Source organism: Myxine glutinosa, chromosome 13 (assembly GCF_964187855.1).
Source record: "Myxine glutinosa chromosome 13, kmMyxGlut1.1, whole genome shotgun sequence".
Classification (NCBI taxonomy): domain Eukaryota; kingdom Metazoa; phylum Chordata; class Myxini; order Myxiniformes; family Myxinidae; genus Myxine; species Myxine glutinosa.
This window is the reverse complement of record NC_136273.1, coordinates 74343884-74359494: the sequence shown is the minus strand read 5'-3', so window position 1 is coordinate 74359494 and position 15611 is coordinate 74343884. Positions and strand designations below refer to the sequence as shown.

The following is a 15611-nucleotide window of genomic DNA, read 5'->3' as shown; positions in this document are numbered from 1 at the left end:
CGCATGCGGTGCAGAACGGCGCCAAATTTGACTGAAAAGATCGTTTTTGAATGATTTTTTTCAAAATAAAAAATAAAAAAAGTTTCGGGTCGGGTGTGTTTCGTAGGGTCGGGCGGGGACGATCACCAACTCATTTTTTTTATCTTGCCTTATCACGGTGCATTGAGCCTGAGATGGGTTCAAAACGACATCCCCTTTTCCGGCGACGCGAGTGGTGCCAACCAAGATGGCGACTGACACATGACCCCGAATTCGCGGCGGCACTTCGCACCGTCAATAAATGAATCTTCTCTTTTCAGGACGGTATTGGATTCCGTAGGTAAAATTCGGTTTTGGTGTCGACGTGGTCACGATCGTCTTAGTGGTGGGCGTGGTCACGAACGGCTTAGTTGGAGGCGTGGTCACGATCGTCTTAGTGGTGGGCGTGGTCCCGATCGGCTTAGTTGTAGGCGTGGTCCCGATCGGCTTAGTGGTGGGCGTGGTCCCGATTGGTTTAGTTGTAGGCGTGGTCACGATCATCTTAGTGGTGGGCGTGGTCCCGATCGGTTTAGTTGTAGGCGTGGTCACGATCGGCTTAGTTGTGGGCGTGGTCACAGTAAGATGGGTTCATTCGCACGGTGGTGTAGGCCCTCGGCTCGGCTTCCTTCAACCTTGTGAGAGGTTGAGACGAGGATACGAATGCGTTTCCGATTTAACGCCATTCCCAGAAGCAGTTTTCCCGCGAAAAGCGAAGTTTTCATTTCCTTCCAAGAAGATGAAGATGTGTGAAAGGTAACGCAGTATCTTTGGTCCCTCCGTTTAACGTCGGGCTTTCTCATCCCGAGGGAACCCAGGATTTCGTGGTTGTGTGGCGACATCTCTGCACTTAGTGCACTACGAAGGAAAGGTAAACCACCTAAAGTGTGAATGTGAATGTGAAGAGGAAGCATTGTCTCCGCATGTCTGCACGTGACTCCGGTGTACCGTGATTGGGTTGGGTGTTTCGTCTTTCGTGTCGAACAGGGAAGGCTTCTTGGTTAAGAGGGCGGAGCCAGTGGGCGGAGCCATACGCATTTGTCTTCTGTGCGGAATTCCCCGGGAACTGGTGAAACTCGATCTGGACGGTTTTGCTCAACTCGGCAACATTTGTTTGTTTTTTGTTTTTTACAGACACGGAGGACTTTTTGGCCCCTCCTGCTTTGCTGCTTTACTTGTACAGCTATTTGCAGCTATTTTGTTGATGTGCATCTTGATAAATTAGAACGACACTCGGTGGAGCGCACACCTCCGCCAGGTGAACAGTTTACGTTTTGTATTCTTGAGTAGACCAGAAAATCACAATACAGAATCACATTTAATCTAAATCATCCATCCATAATTTTTTGAGATATCCTGCTATATATACATCGTTTTTGGTCCGATCTCCCAATGGTGAAGAATCACTTTTAAAAATTCTACCACCGGATCTGGATCCGGATCTTCACAAAAATTGAATCGATTCTTCCTTGTCACACACCCAACAGGTCCAGCAAGTTTCGTCCAAATCCGTCCACAACTTTTTGAGATATCCTGCTATGTATCGTTTTTGGTCCGATCTCCCAATGGTGAAGAATCACTTTAAAATTCTAGTAGCCGGATCCTGATCTTCACCAAAATCGAATCATTTTGTCGGTGTCACATACACAACTCTGCCAAATTTTGTCGGAATCCGCCCACAACCTTTTGAGATATTTTGTTCACAGACAGACGGTGGTGGAAACATAACCTCCATCCACCTTTGGTGACAGAGGTAACTTGTGCGAAGTTGATGACGCGCCATCACAAACCCCCACGCTTCCCACCGAAAACAAATTTAAAAGATCCCATAAAGTTCCACCAGGAATGACTCGAAATGAAATGTGGAGTTAAAATTTTTATGACGTGTAGCAGGCCCCCTCCCATGCCTTCTCTCCCCAAATGCCTCCTCCCCCCACCCCCCTTTCCCATGCCTCCTCCTCCCCCCCCCCTTCCCATGCCCCCGTCCCCCAAGCCCCCTCCCTCCCACAGATCTCCCGATGTCCCTGCTCTCCATCTTGTCTCCCGCTCCCTTTATCATACGTATGTTTTATGTGTCGGTTTGTCTTTTTGTGATCAATGTTAGCTCTTACACGAGCCTCGATCTTGTATACAAAAAAAAACAAAAAACGTTGTGGACGAATTCGAACAAAATTTGGTGGGGAGGTTGGGTGTGAGACCAGGATGAATTGATTCGATTTTGGTTCAGGTCCGAATCCAGACCCGACCAATCGGTGGATACAAAACGTAAACAGTTCAGCCTGGCGGAGGTATGCTCTCTACTGAGTGCCGTTCTAGTTTAACTTTGTTTTCGGTGGGAAGCGTGGGGGTTTGCGATGGCACGCCATCAACTTCGCAATAGTTTTATTTTCTGCTGCAGCCACATTTATTTGTATTATGCTGCATGTTTTCCTCATTTATCTGAAATCGATGCCTCTGCCATTCTTTGTGTATACTGCAGTGAAGCCTCCAATGTCTGCCTACAACCTATTGTACTACATGGACAGAAGATTGTCCACTCGTCCATTGAATATTTGCCTGTAACATTTTGACTATTAATGGCTTATCGAACGGCTCTCCTGGCTGCTATGCTTTCTTTGGTGTTCTCATTGGAAGGTACTTGTTTTTATTTGTTTTTATTTATTTTTGTAATTCTATCAAACTCACTGCACATCTCACAAACCTTTTCAATTGTTTGTGCTTCCTCGGCTTATTTTGATGAAATAAGTGGTTTATTGTCTGAACGGTAGCAAATGCTTGCACTTCACTTTTATCACCTTCAATTGTTTAAATTTCTTACACCCCTTCCATTGGTACCTTTTACACCATTTGATTTCACATTTATTATTTTGTATGCATTTCATCACTTAATTCTTTCATTTATTATTCCTTCTGGATGAATGAATAGCTGCTCAATGCAGGCAGGTGAAGATGAGATACAATGGAGGCATGATGGGCCAAACGACTTTTAAAAATATATATATTTCTGTTTTGTAAACTCAAGACCTTGAACGTAACTACTGAGTTCTCTGTTGCATGTTGCTGTTATTATTTTTAAACTTCTTCTCTCATACAAACAGGCATATGCATGAGATTACGTAGTACGCAACCCATTTCCTTTCAAATCCCTCAGCACAAGATACGAAGAGGACGGTGACCCCTCCGTACAACGTGACGATCATTTCCCTAAATTTATTTGTGACCCTTCATTGGAAACACGAAGAAGAAGGAAGAGTAAACTTTTCTGCACAGGTCCGAGGGTGCGTTTTAGATAACAGTCACAACTTACATAATTATTACAACAACTCAAAGTAAACTATACATGAACAGCTAATATCAGGGTTTGTAGTATGTACTTGGTACAAACCTAGGACAACAAAATAGATACTGCTAACAGGAACTGCTCTTTGTGTTATGTGTTTGCAGTTATGGCTACTCACAGATAAATGTCATCCTGTACATGAAGTTGTTTATTTTTCTGAAATGGAGAGGCATTTAATCAGAAGTTCCTCAAAGTGTAATGACTAATCTAACACCAAAACTGGAGAATAGAGTATAATATATTAAGAAATAAAGTTGACAGCCTCTCTCTCCTTCCACTCTCGTTTCCATTTATTTGTTCCATTTCCATTCCATCCCCAAGTTTCCAATTCCCATTCTTTCTGCAGCCTTATTTGTGCATGAGCTTATTCACCTTGCGGTGTCCCCTCCTGTTACTCTTTCATTTTTTTCCCCTCTCCCATTCTTCCTTCAAGGCTCCCTCTCTTCTGTCCCTCTACTGTGCTGTTTGGGGAGTTTCCTCACTGTCTACCGTTCTTGGTGTTCTGTTCTGTTTTTTGGCCCAGCTTTTCCATGAGCCTCAACTGTAAATAGTAAATAAATTTACACTTTTAGTCGGAACAAATTAAATGAGAGCATCAGCAGGAATAGGAAAAGGAAAACAGCTGGAGTAGTAGGTACAAGCGGCTTGGCATTGAGTACGGTGAAAATGAACGGCACATGTGCTGCTGCAGACGGTATTCCAAGACCAAAGGGAACAATACGTTGAGTAAAGGTATTAAAAAAGCTTAACATCCAGAAATGGTTGTTTTTGGGTCTTTGGTGCATGTTATGATTTTATGTAGTATTTTAATTTTCCATTCCTCTTTTTTGAAAATATAAACATTTATTTCTCATTTAAGTTTTATTTTGTTTGGCTGAAATAAATTTATGTTTAACTTAACATTTTCAGACCAAAATTAGCCATGATTATAATGATGAGTTTATTGTCATGTATACATATATATTTCATGCGCATACAATGAAAAGTAATTTGACTGTGTGTGCTTAAAAATTACATTGAATACAAAATAGATTAATTGTGATGAGTGTAGAGACATAAAACAACATTTTGGTGATGAAATGAGTGGCATGGTTTAAAATATCCATATCCCCATTATTTAGATGCTCACAAAAACTTTAGACATAGATTATTTGAGGGTGTGGATTACATTTTGGTACTAGAATGGCACTCAGTAGAGAGCATATCTCCACCTGGTTGGCCATATAACTCAATGGTGAAGAATCACTTTAAAAATTCTACTAGCTGGATCCAGATACGGATCTTCACCAAAATTGATTCGATTCTTTCTTGTCACACACACAACCTGTCCAACAAGTTTCATCCAAATCCATGCAATAACTTTTTGAGATATCCTGTTTTGTATCGTTTTTTAGTCCTATCTCCCAATGGTGAAGAATCACTTAAAAAAATTAAATAATTCTCATATCCGAATCCATATTCAGATCTTCACCAAAATCGAATCGCAGCGTCCTTGTCAGACGCCCAACCGGTCCACCAGGTTTCGTCCAAATCCATCCACAACTTTTTGAGATGTCCAGTTATGTATCGTTTTTGGCCCGATCTCCCAATGGTGAAGAATCACTTTTAAAAATTCTAGTAGCCGGATCCGGATCTTCACCAAAATATAATCATTTAGTCCTTGTGACATCTACATCCACATCGGATCCACATCGGAGTCCACATCGGATCGGATACATCGGATCTACATCCCATCTACATCTACATCGGATCTACATCTCTGCAAATTTTGTCCGAATCTGTCCACAACTGTTTGAGATATTTTGTTCACAAACAAATGGACAAACAAACAAACAAACAAACAAACAAACAGACAGACAGACAGGAGTGAAAACATAACCTCCATCCACCTTTGGTGGCTTTGGAGGTAAAGAGCTGTCGGGCAAGTGATTACAATTGGTCTTGATGGAATGATATCGTTTACCCGAAAGGAGAAGTTCAAAAATGTCATGCACTGGGTGGAAGTCATCTCGGATGATAGTTATCACTCTTTTCACTACTCGACTGGAGGACAGGCTCTCGATGGAAGACAGATTGCACTCAATAATTTTACAAGCAGTCTTTACTATCCTGCTGAGTTGGGATCAGTTGTCCCACGTTGAGCTGCCATACCAGACAGTGAAAGACAGATTCAGGACATTATTGATGCCCGATGCAACTTGATCAACACAGGACGGTCGACACCGAAACTTTTCAGCCTTTTAACAAAGAGCAGCCGTTGCTGAGCCATCTTCACACAGTGACTGGTGTTTATCTCCCACTTAAGGTCATTGGAAATATGTATCCAGAAAATTTTAAAAGAAGTGACAACCTCAACTTCAGCATCGTGGATAACCAAGGGATGAATGTGAGTTTTCTTTTTCCGGAAGTCCATAATAATTTCCTTTGTCTTTACGAAGTTGAGTTCGTGATTGTTTAGAGAACACCATTCGACAAATTTTTCGACTTTATTACGGTAATCGCTTTCATCACTGTTGAGAATCAGACCAGCAATGGTATCGTCTGCAAGAGCCCTATCGCCAATATAATTTTCCAACTCAGTTTTTGAACCATGTATCACTAAAAGGAATTCATTATGCAACGTCTGCAAGACCACTCGGACATTATATTACAGCAAGGTATTGATTTCAAGACTCGAACTTTATTTTTAGACTCGCACATTCTTCTAAAGAGGTCTGACAGGATGATGGAGAGGTAGAGCACTTGTCTCTGGTGTTTGGCCTGGGTTTGATTCCGAACCCGACTATAAATTGCCGGATTGGTGCTTCACAGACCGGACATTGCGTCGTAAAGTGCGCTGTCCCTCGGATGGCTGGGGACTTGTCTACAAGCTTTTGTTGGTGGATATTGAAGATCGCAATCGTGGGCAAAACTGCTGGCTTAAAGAAGTGTATTTTTTAATGAGAACCCTTTTGTTAAAAACATTCTGAGCAAACTAGATTACTCTTTTGACAAGTTTAAAATGAGACTTCAAACCGCCTGTGTACTCTTCCCGCTAATGCTTCTCTACATGCTTTTTGATGTGGTGCAGACATTTCAACAGTAGCACTTGGGACGATTGTCCGTACTGCATATCTGTCCCTGGGACACAGTGTGATGTCACGATGTGTGTTTCCTACGGTTTCCACATCTTCCGTGTACGAGCAGAGAGGAGAGTCGGCACACTAGACGGCATTTTCTTGACATCTGATTGGGCATTGTCCCGAAGGTTTAACCAAGACATAGATGGTAAGTGGAACCAGAAGTCTCTGAAATAATTTATTTGCTCAGTTGTCTTTTAATTATAAGTATGGAGAAATAAATTAATTGTTGGGAGAATACAAATGTCACTGCAGGTATAACGGGTCACTTAATCTGTTTTGCTTTTGACAACACATTTTCAGCATTGTTATGAAAGAGTTTGCCTCGGTGATCACCTGGATTGTCGTGCGAACGTGGTTTTGCATGCAGGTCACCTTGGGAAGCCCAGTTTACACTTGTGGAGCAAGGCCAACAAAGTTTTTGCGGGAGCAGAAACACATATTAATCCACAGGTGGACTTGGACGAACACGTCACATATAACTTCACCATATGCAAGGTCTCCAAGGAGGGATTGGGATGCAAAGATGTTTGGTAAAGGGAAAAAGGGTTTGAAAATGCATTATGGGCTTTCCACCTCAAAACCCATTTACTTTGTTCCTGCTTTTCTCCAAACATATTGGGCATGTTGTGCTGCAATATTTTTGGATCATTATGACCACTAAAAAAACCAGGTGGTGAATACAAATACCAGTGATTCGTTCGATTCCCAATGGCATAACTTTCAGGGTAATCGGTGCTGGCAAAAGCAAGGAGCCTCCAATGCAGAAGTGGGCGATGGTCCTGGTAATTACTGCGTGATGGCGGTTGCCTTGTACGATGAGATGTACAGCAAGCACAGCTCTTCCGAGTGCATCATGGTGAAAGGCGGTGGTGAGAAGGAACCAGAGATGCCATGTGAGTGACCTGAGCCAAGTCTGAGGGCAAGTCTCAAGTCAAGTGTCATGTGATAATGTCATATATCATAGACCTTGGTTACGTGTAAGCCTTTAATATGCAAAAGGTTTACATGAGTCATGAACTGGTTGTTTATTTGAGCTTGATGATTTTTGGGCATGTGCCCTCTAAAATTTATTGATATGGAAAAAAATGGCAAAGTTTAGACCCCCTCCCACATCCCCCACGTAGATACCCTCTGACTCCAATTTTTCTAATGCCATGAACAAAGATTGGTACATCACAGGTGATGAAGTTGTGATGAAGTTTCATCAAAACTTTGTTTGTAGTTTCGGAGAAGGGAGCAAATACGTATTTTCAGCGGTCAAATCCTCCGCGCACCCACTTTACACCCCCCTTTTTTTTCTTTTCTTTTTTTAATCTTCCCCAATGCCATGAACAAACTTTGGTGCATCATGGGTGATGAAGATTGTAGTCAAGTTTAATTTAAATTGTGTGTAGTTTCAGAGAAGAGAGCAAATACCTATTTTTGGAGAGAGGGGGGGGGGGGCGGTCAAACCTAGACCCACTTTGACCCCCGATACACCCCCTTACACCCTTGTCATTATTATTATTTTTATTTCATTCTTTTATTTTTTGCCGTGAACAAACTTGAGTTGTAACATATCAAATATAATTTTAACCAAGTTTGGTCACAATGCCATCAGCAGTTTCGGAGAAGAAGTTGCAAGTGTTTACGGACTGATGGACTTTATATTAATGTTCTTTTTTCCCTTCCTGTTCCAAGTTGTGTGGGTGCAGGTGATGACAACCGTGTTTGGGATTTTTCTGCTTGCATTGTGTGTCGCATTATCCCTACGGTATTGCCACAGGGAGTGTCAGGTTCCACAGTTACCAAAGGTTCTCCAGGACCTCTCCATGGTACATAGAATCCACTCCCTCCTCATAATCAATGTACCTTTATTTCTTTGACAGAGTCCAATAAAGGTCTCTTGGGGGAAAAACAAATTCCTTCCAGCTTCTTCTCCCTTCCTCTTCTCCCTTCCTCTTCAACAACAATTTATTTCTGTTTGATGTATGTGTTCTCACCAATCTGACTAATCCCCTTCCATTGCTGTTGTATTTTCATTTTCCCTTGTGTTCTTCTTCTGTTTTAACTAACTCCTTTCCTTATTTCAAAGCAAATTGCACAATATCATTGTCACAATGCTGTTTGTAAAGGCAGTAGTGGTTTAGGGTTTGATTTCCTGCCTCGTTGCAGTCCTATTATATATATTTACATTTATATATATATATATATATATATGTATAATATATATATATATATATATATATATATATATATATATATATATATATATATATATATATATATATATATATACTGTATATGTATATATATATATTTGTGCAGCGTCTGTCCTGTCCTGTGTTGTGTTGTCACTGAACTACTTTCTCAAACTTTTGTGATATCGTACCAAACTTCTGGTATGCATATACCTCTCCCGTCGGTATATCCTAAGGGTTTTTTGTTTTTTTTTAATCCCAAAATTTTTTTTTTTCAACTTCAATTGTTTATAAAATATGATATCACATATATTACAAATACATTTGTGCAAAATAATTGTTTGAATTATGATTGGTTTAAACCATGACAAAACGGCAACTCGGGTACAGTCATTTATCTATACATCTACATATCTGGGCAGTGTCTGTGTTTTATTTATCTATAACTGCCCACTTAACGACTCGCACAAACTTTTGTTTCCGTGGTTGTGAAGTGTTTTTAATAACATTGTGGTGGTTTTGAATCACGTGGTGGTGAGGTATTTTGAATTATGTGGTGGTGTGTTTTTAAATGACGTGGTGGTGTGTTTTAATATCACATGGTGGTGAGGTGTTTTTAAATCACATGGTGGTGGGGTGTTTTGAATTACGTGGTGGTGAGGTATTTATAATTACGTGGTGATGAGGTGTTTTTAATTATGTGGTGGTGAGGTGTTTTTAATTATGTGGTGGTGAGGTGTTTTGAATTAGTTGGTGGTGAGGTGTTTTGAATTACTTGGTAGTGATGTGTTTTTAAATGACGTGGTGGTGAGGTGTTTTTAATTTTGTGGCTGTGAGGTGTTTTTATTATGGGTTTTATGGCTGTGAGGTGTTTTTATTACCTGTTTTATGGCTGTGAGGTGTTTTTAATTTTGTGGTGGTGAGGTGTTTTTATTACATGTTTTATGGCTGTGTGGTGTTTTTATTACGTGTTTTATGGCTGTGAGGTGTTTTTAATTTCATGTTGGTGCGGTGTTTTTAATTTTGTGGTGGTGAGGTGTTTTTATTACTTGTTTTATGGCTGCGAGGTGTTTTTAATTTTGTGGCGGTGAGGTGTTTTTATTACGTGTTTTATGGCTGTGTGGTGTTTTTATTACGTGTTTTATGGCTGTGAGGTGTTTTTATTTTCGTGGTTGTGAGGTGTTTTTATGACGTGTTTTATGGCTGAGGTGTTTTTATTACGTGTTTTATGGCTGTGAGGTGTTTTTATTACGTGTTTTATGGCTGTGAGGTGTTTTTATTACTTGTTTTATGGCTGTGAGGTGTTTTTATTACGTGTTTTATGGCTGTGAGGTGTTTTTATTTTCGTGGTTGTGAGGTGTTTTTATGACGTGTTTTATGGCTGAGGTGTTTTTATTACGTGTTTTATGGCTGTGAGGTGTTTTTATTACGTGTTTTATGGCTGTGAGGTGTTTTTATTACGTGCTTGATGGCTGTGAGGTGTTTTCAATTTCGTGGTGGTGAGGTGTTTTTATTAAGTGGTGGTGAGGTGTTTTGAATTACGTGGTGGTGCAGTGTTTTGAATTACTTGATGGTGAGGTGTTTTGAATTACTGGTGGTGAGGTGTAATCGTCCCAAACTTCCAATCTGCACCTACCCCTCCCCTATGTATGTGCTGAGAGGTTCTTTCTTGAAAAAGAAACATTCAACCTAAATCTTCAACCTAAATTGCCTATAAAAATGTAATATCACAAACACATTTGTGCAAAGTAATTGTTTGTATTGTGATTGGTGAAAATCATGACAACACAGCAACTCAGGTACAGTCATTAGCCTCAGCTAAAATAAGCCCGTTCCTCAGTACCGACGCTAGTATATATATATATTTGTTGAATTTAACTTTGTGTCCTGGTTCGTTTCTTTGTTTTGTGGGTTCGGAATAACCCCGTGTGTTTCCGATCAGATAAGGCCTTCCCGCGTGCGCGAAAACATAATCCCGCCAAGTTTGAAGTACGCCTCGGAGTTAAAGCTCGTTTCGGCTATTTGTCTGAGGCCGGTCTTCATCGCCACGGACAGGACAATATTGTTGCGGATTTCGGGGGTCGGCGCTCCCCTTATCAAGGGGGGGTTAATCCCCTTGTCCTTTTAAGCTGGCCGTCCCGAGTCCTGGAAGTTATAACGCTCCTTCCGGTCGGTATTAGGTAGGGTGATTGGTCAATTTAGTCCCAAATACCTAATTCCTAACCCGATCGTAAAGCAGGGAAATAACTCATGCTCGAACCACGGATAAGATGGAAAATGCCGAGCGGATAGCAATCCGCGATCCGAGCCGTTAACAATCGGACTAAACCCGATTATAGCGGTTCCTAATCGTGCCACGTTTACCCAATGGAAGAAAAGACAGATGCGATCGGATTAGGGAAAACCAAGAAAGAACAAGGTAAATTTATTACAACAAAAAGAGGAAAGGAAAGAATGTACAAGAAAGGAAGAGGAAGAAGCAGGACACAGGGCAGTCTTAAAACAGTCTTAACTTACGATCCCAGACAAACATACACACTCACACGGGGATTGTAGCTGGTAGGGTGGAAGGTCAAGGTGAGGATCCGGTTCCGCGGGCGAAAACCCGGCAGGCAGCTCCGCGTATCGTTCAACGCGAGCGGACCTTACATATATCGGGGGGACTGGGATGCTTCGTACGTAATAACTGTACGTTCGCGCCAAACGCTCTCCCTCTCAAAGTTCTTTCAGTGCGCGCGCCTCCAACAAGTCCGTCAAGTTCTTTGCAAATGTGCGCGCTTCCAACACCGCGTAAGTCCCCCGAAAGAAGTCCGTTACAATCGGACGTCTCCGCGCAGTCCCATAAAAAGCAGTCATCGGCGCAGTCCTTCAAAGGGCTTTGCGCTCGCGCTTATATAACGCGCGCCAAGATCACTCCGCGCTCCGCCAAGCCACGCCCGTCGGTCATATTACATCAGCCCTGGTTGGCTGGTGGGGGCTTACCGGCCACGCCTTTGACGGCTGGTTGGCAGGCCACACCTTGGTCTTGGCGTTCCGCCCCCATTTTCCTCGGGCTTGACCGCATGGTTAATGGCGTCGTTTGAGCAAACGCTAAGGCGGCTGCTGCTGGCAGAGGCGCGTAATGGCGTCGCTTGGAGAGGGAGGTTGCAAAATGGCCGGAATTGGATTGGGGACCTACTCTTATTTAATTAACGCAACGCAGATTCAACTATTGGAAACATAGCCTTAACTAAACACATAATAATGAAATAACTGGAATTCCTATGGTGACCTACGTGTTGCTGTGGCCTATCTAAGGGTGCTGCCTTTAACCTTTAATGTCATATTTACAAGTGATTATTTATTTACAAGTGAGGATTCTAAAAAACCGCAACAATATATATTTGTTTATTTATTTATCTCGTTCAAGGTTTGTGCAGCTCTTGTTATTTGGAAATACTCTCTAGCCAAATGGGACATTTTATTTATTTATTTTCTTTTATCACCGTCACTAGTCGGTGGTTGCTTGCAACGTGTTTTATCGTTATAGACCTTTAAGACATTACTCTTGTCACTTGAGGGGAACGTGTGCTTGCTGTCGTGGTTGTGTCGAGGCTGATATGTTGACCACTTCCCTTGAAGGGACTATATAATTCAGTGTTTTGGATTGAGCAAATGTTGCGTTGCCATTGTTTAAACTCCTTATTTCCTGTGACCCAGAGCCCAGATTTCTCCGAAGAGCTGCTTCAAGAGCCATGGTGTGCATGGGAGTGCTATGATATAGTGGAAGAGGTGGTGCCCCTGGAGAAACAAACGCCGGATATCCCTGCAGAAGCCGTGATGCCTCAAGGGAACCAGAAGCAGCCACTGGTTATTTACAGGGGCTATAGTTTACCAGAGGAATTGACTCTTGCAGTTCGGCTTGATGCGAGGAATGAGGATCAGATGCTGGGCGTCGCTCCATTATATCCCGTGGACTGGCGTCTATGATGACTTTTGTCTAAGGAGAGAAATGGCTGGCATACGTTTGCTTTGCTAACAGGAAGATTGCCTTTGTGTGAATGCTTCGACATCTTGAACCATTGTTGCTCGAGTAACCATCTGTGCCAACTTGTGGCAAATCCAACGACCTTCCACCAACACACCTGGAAGACTATTTCAGCATTTATTCAAATTTCAGATTTTTCTTGAGGCTGTTATCTTTTGGAATCGTGAACTTGTCTTCTTCGATTTACTATGAACCCCAAATCGTTCATAACCCCACCTTTGTCTTCCTGGATCTAGTTGTCTTTTTCTTTTTTGTAAAAATTACTACTGCCGTTGTCTGGCTCCCTCACCGAGATCCCCACTTCTTCACTCTGTGCAATGCTTCAGATTGGTTATCGATCTATTCCTCACATTTCCTGCTGTGCTGTTTTTGTATTTAGTGTTGGCTTTCATGCCGAAGAAGCATGGTATTAGGTAGGGTGATTGGTCAATTTAGTCCCAAATACGCGGTCCTGGTGTTGGGCATCCGGCCCTGGTGTTAAATCCCTGGTGTTGGGCTAGCGGCTAGGGTGCCGGCTTAGGATCCTAGGATCCTGGGTTCGAATCTCGGTCGATCGCCGAATTAACGCCAGGGGGGTTGACTCAGCCTGTCATCCTTCCGAAGTCGGCTAATTGAGTACCAGTTCACTGGTAATTCCCTGTTTGTCGTTGAAGGCGGCAAAAAGGGTTGGCGTCAGGAAGGGCATCCGGCCGTAAAACATTGCTTCAAAAAGGGGACCGAAAAACAACAACAACCACGGTCCCCGAAAAGGCCAACCCCCGCTTTGCGGGGAAAAATGGCCTCTAAACGGTGGGTTTTTTTTTTGGTTTTTTTTTTCATGCCGAAGAAGCCTGGTGTTGGCTTGACGGTCAAGGTGGCTGACTTGTGATATTGTGGTCTTGAGTTTGAGCCCCGTTGTGCCGTTAAAATCACGCCAGGTGGGTTGACTCAGCCTGTCCTCTCTCTCCGATGTCGGCAAAATGAGTACCAGATTACTGGGAAGAATGAGCCATTCGAGTATCCTGCGTCGGAGTGGCGACCCGTCCGGGATTGGATTCTTTAGCCAATGCGCCTCACTGCGTGAAAGGAACGGTTGTTATTATTATTTGTGCCGAAGCCTCGAGATGCTGTCCTATTGTTGAAGTTCTTCATTTTTTCAGATTGTATTTGAGATGGTTACCTATCCAACTGTTTGCCATATGTGAAATGTCCATCATTCATTTCACGTTTCCATTGGATACTTGATGAACAGATGTTGACACAATGTTTATTACTATTTTTCATATTCTACTGTAACTGAGCAAGAGGTCCATGGTGATGCTGTAAAAAGAGAGATTAGTTATTTACATGGAATGCACAACCTCCATTGATTGACTTGTCCAGGAAATTGACTCGTTTGTGGTCCTCGTGTCTTCCTGTCTACTGTAACTGCTGTAATTGTTTGAAAGCCATTAAAGGAAGTTGCCCTCCGGATATCCACTGGATTTAAACGAGTCACAACTACATTTAATGTAAAAGCTTTATTATTTTTTTACAATTCTAGGATAGTGAAGAACTAGCGAACTCACCTTTAAACTGGACAATGGATGAGAACAGGACATTAATGTGTGCTTGCCACAGTGAAAAGCAAGATGCTGACGTTTTGGACCGAAACCCTTTTTTTTCTTTTTTCTTTTTTTTTTTGGATACAAGATCGAGGCTCGTGTAAGAGCTAACATTGATCACAAAAAGACAAACTGACATATGATAAAGGGAGCGGGAGACAAGATGGGGAGAGAGGGGGAAGCATACAAGTACAACATTTGAGAGCAAGGACATCGAGAGAACTGTGGGAGGGAGAGGGCTTGGGGGGAGGGGGGAGAGGTATAAAACATATGGACACTGCAAGGACTTCCAGGGAAGAAGTTGGTATTTCAAAAAAGTGTATGAGGTGAATTACCGGGGGTAGAAAAGATCAAGGTTTTGGATGGGGGAAGATAAGAGATGGTGGTGAACAGCTGTTTTAAATACCTGGAGGGCGGAGTGGGATTGAAGAGAGTGGGGGAGTTTGTTCCAGAGGCGGGAGAAAAGAGGAATGAAAGAGTGAAGGTGAGCAGAGAGTCTTGATTTTGGCAGTTTAACCAAAAGAGGGTTGCTGGCAGATCTTGTGCGACCTGTAGGAATATTTGGGGGACAGAGCACAGAGAGAGCTGGGGGTGCAAGGCCGGAGAGGAGTCGGTAGAAGACAGAAAGACCACCGACCTGCCTGCGGTGAGTGAGTGAAAGGCCCTCGCAGTCGGAAAAACCTTTGGTCGGAGCAAAAGAAAAGAAGTTAACACGAGGCTGGCAGGATGGCGTGGAGGTACGCACACTCACCTCTGAACTCTTTCGGCTGGATTCGAATCCCGACCCAACTATAAACTGTCAACCCAGTGTTTCACAGATTGGGTAAATCGTCCTTGTGTGCCGTCCTCAGGATGGATGTTAAACCGGGCGACCCGTTTCCCACGGTGCCCTTCGCGAAGAGTAGGCGAGCTATCACCGGCACCCTTAACAAATTACAAATTCCTGCCCTAATTAAGTGAATGTCAGGCCTTGCCAGCTGGTTCTTGAAAGACTTCATGAAAGATTTGAAAGACCAAAAATGTTCCCCGGCCAACTCCAGAATAACTTTGGAATAATTATGGCTGTTCATGAAGTAGAAGAACGTTAACATACAGTTGCTATTTGATGTTGATTGGATGAATATTGTTACCTCTGATTGGAGGCAGTTGACCCGAAATGCACTGGGGGGGCCTCCTCAATATTTTGTGGGTTTTTATCACAACCGCTGAGGATTTCACAATTTTTCTTTCATAATTTCTTCTTTTTTTTCGCCATATAATCTTGTACTTGCAAACTAGGCATCAAAAAGCGACATATGGTCAAACAATAATTTTCAAATGGAGCTGCACCTCATCACCATAGAG

General features: G+C 42.5%; 2 protein-coding genes across 8 annotated transcripts in view; one reads left to right on the top strand and one right to left on the bottom strand.

The window, feature by feature from the left end:
- The window catches only part of RIOK3 (RIO kinase 3), a 37067-nt gene extending 36647 nt beyond the window's left edge, over positions 1-420 (bottom strand). Inside the window, exon 1 of the mRNA XM_078767666.1 lies at positions 272-420. The gene's annotated coding sequence lies outside the window, so the exon portion shown is untranslated. The remainder of the gene's footprint in view (positions 1-271) is intronic.
- Positions 421-576: 156 nt separating this feature from the next.
- LOC137412125 (uncharacterized) lies at positions 577-14147 on the top strand. 7 transcript variants are annotated; one of them, XM_078767661.1, is made up of 9 exons: positions 577-886; positions 1003-1084; positions 2495-2649; positions 3167-3293; positions 6426-6622; positions 6845-6972; positions 7202-7370; positions 8158-8291; positions 12357-14147. In XM_078767661.1, the coding sequence occupies exons 3-9, from the start codon at positions 2592-2594 to the stop codon at positions 12624-12626; spliced, it is 1083 nt and encodes a 360-aa protein (XP_078623787.1). In that variant the 5' UTR covers positions 577-886; positions 1003-1084; positions 2495-2591; the 3' UTR covers positions 12627-14147. The 7 variants fall into 7 exon arrangements, with proteins under 7 accessions (XP_078623787.1, XP_078623786.1, XP_078623791.1 ...); XM_078767660.1 differs by having other exon boundaries at positions 1003-1127; XM_078767663.1 differs by having other exon boundaries at positions 583-900.
- The last annotated feature ends 1464 nt before the right edge of the window (positions 14148-15611 follow it).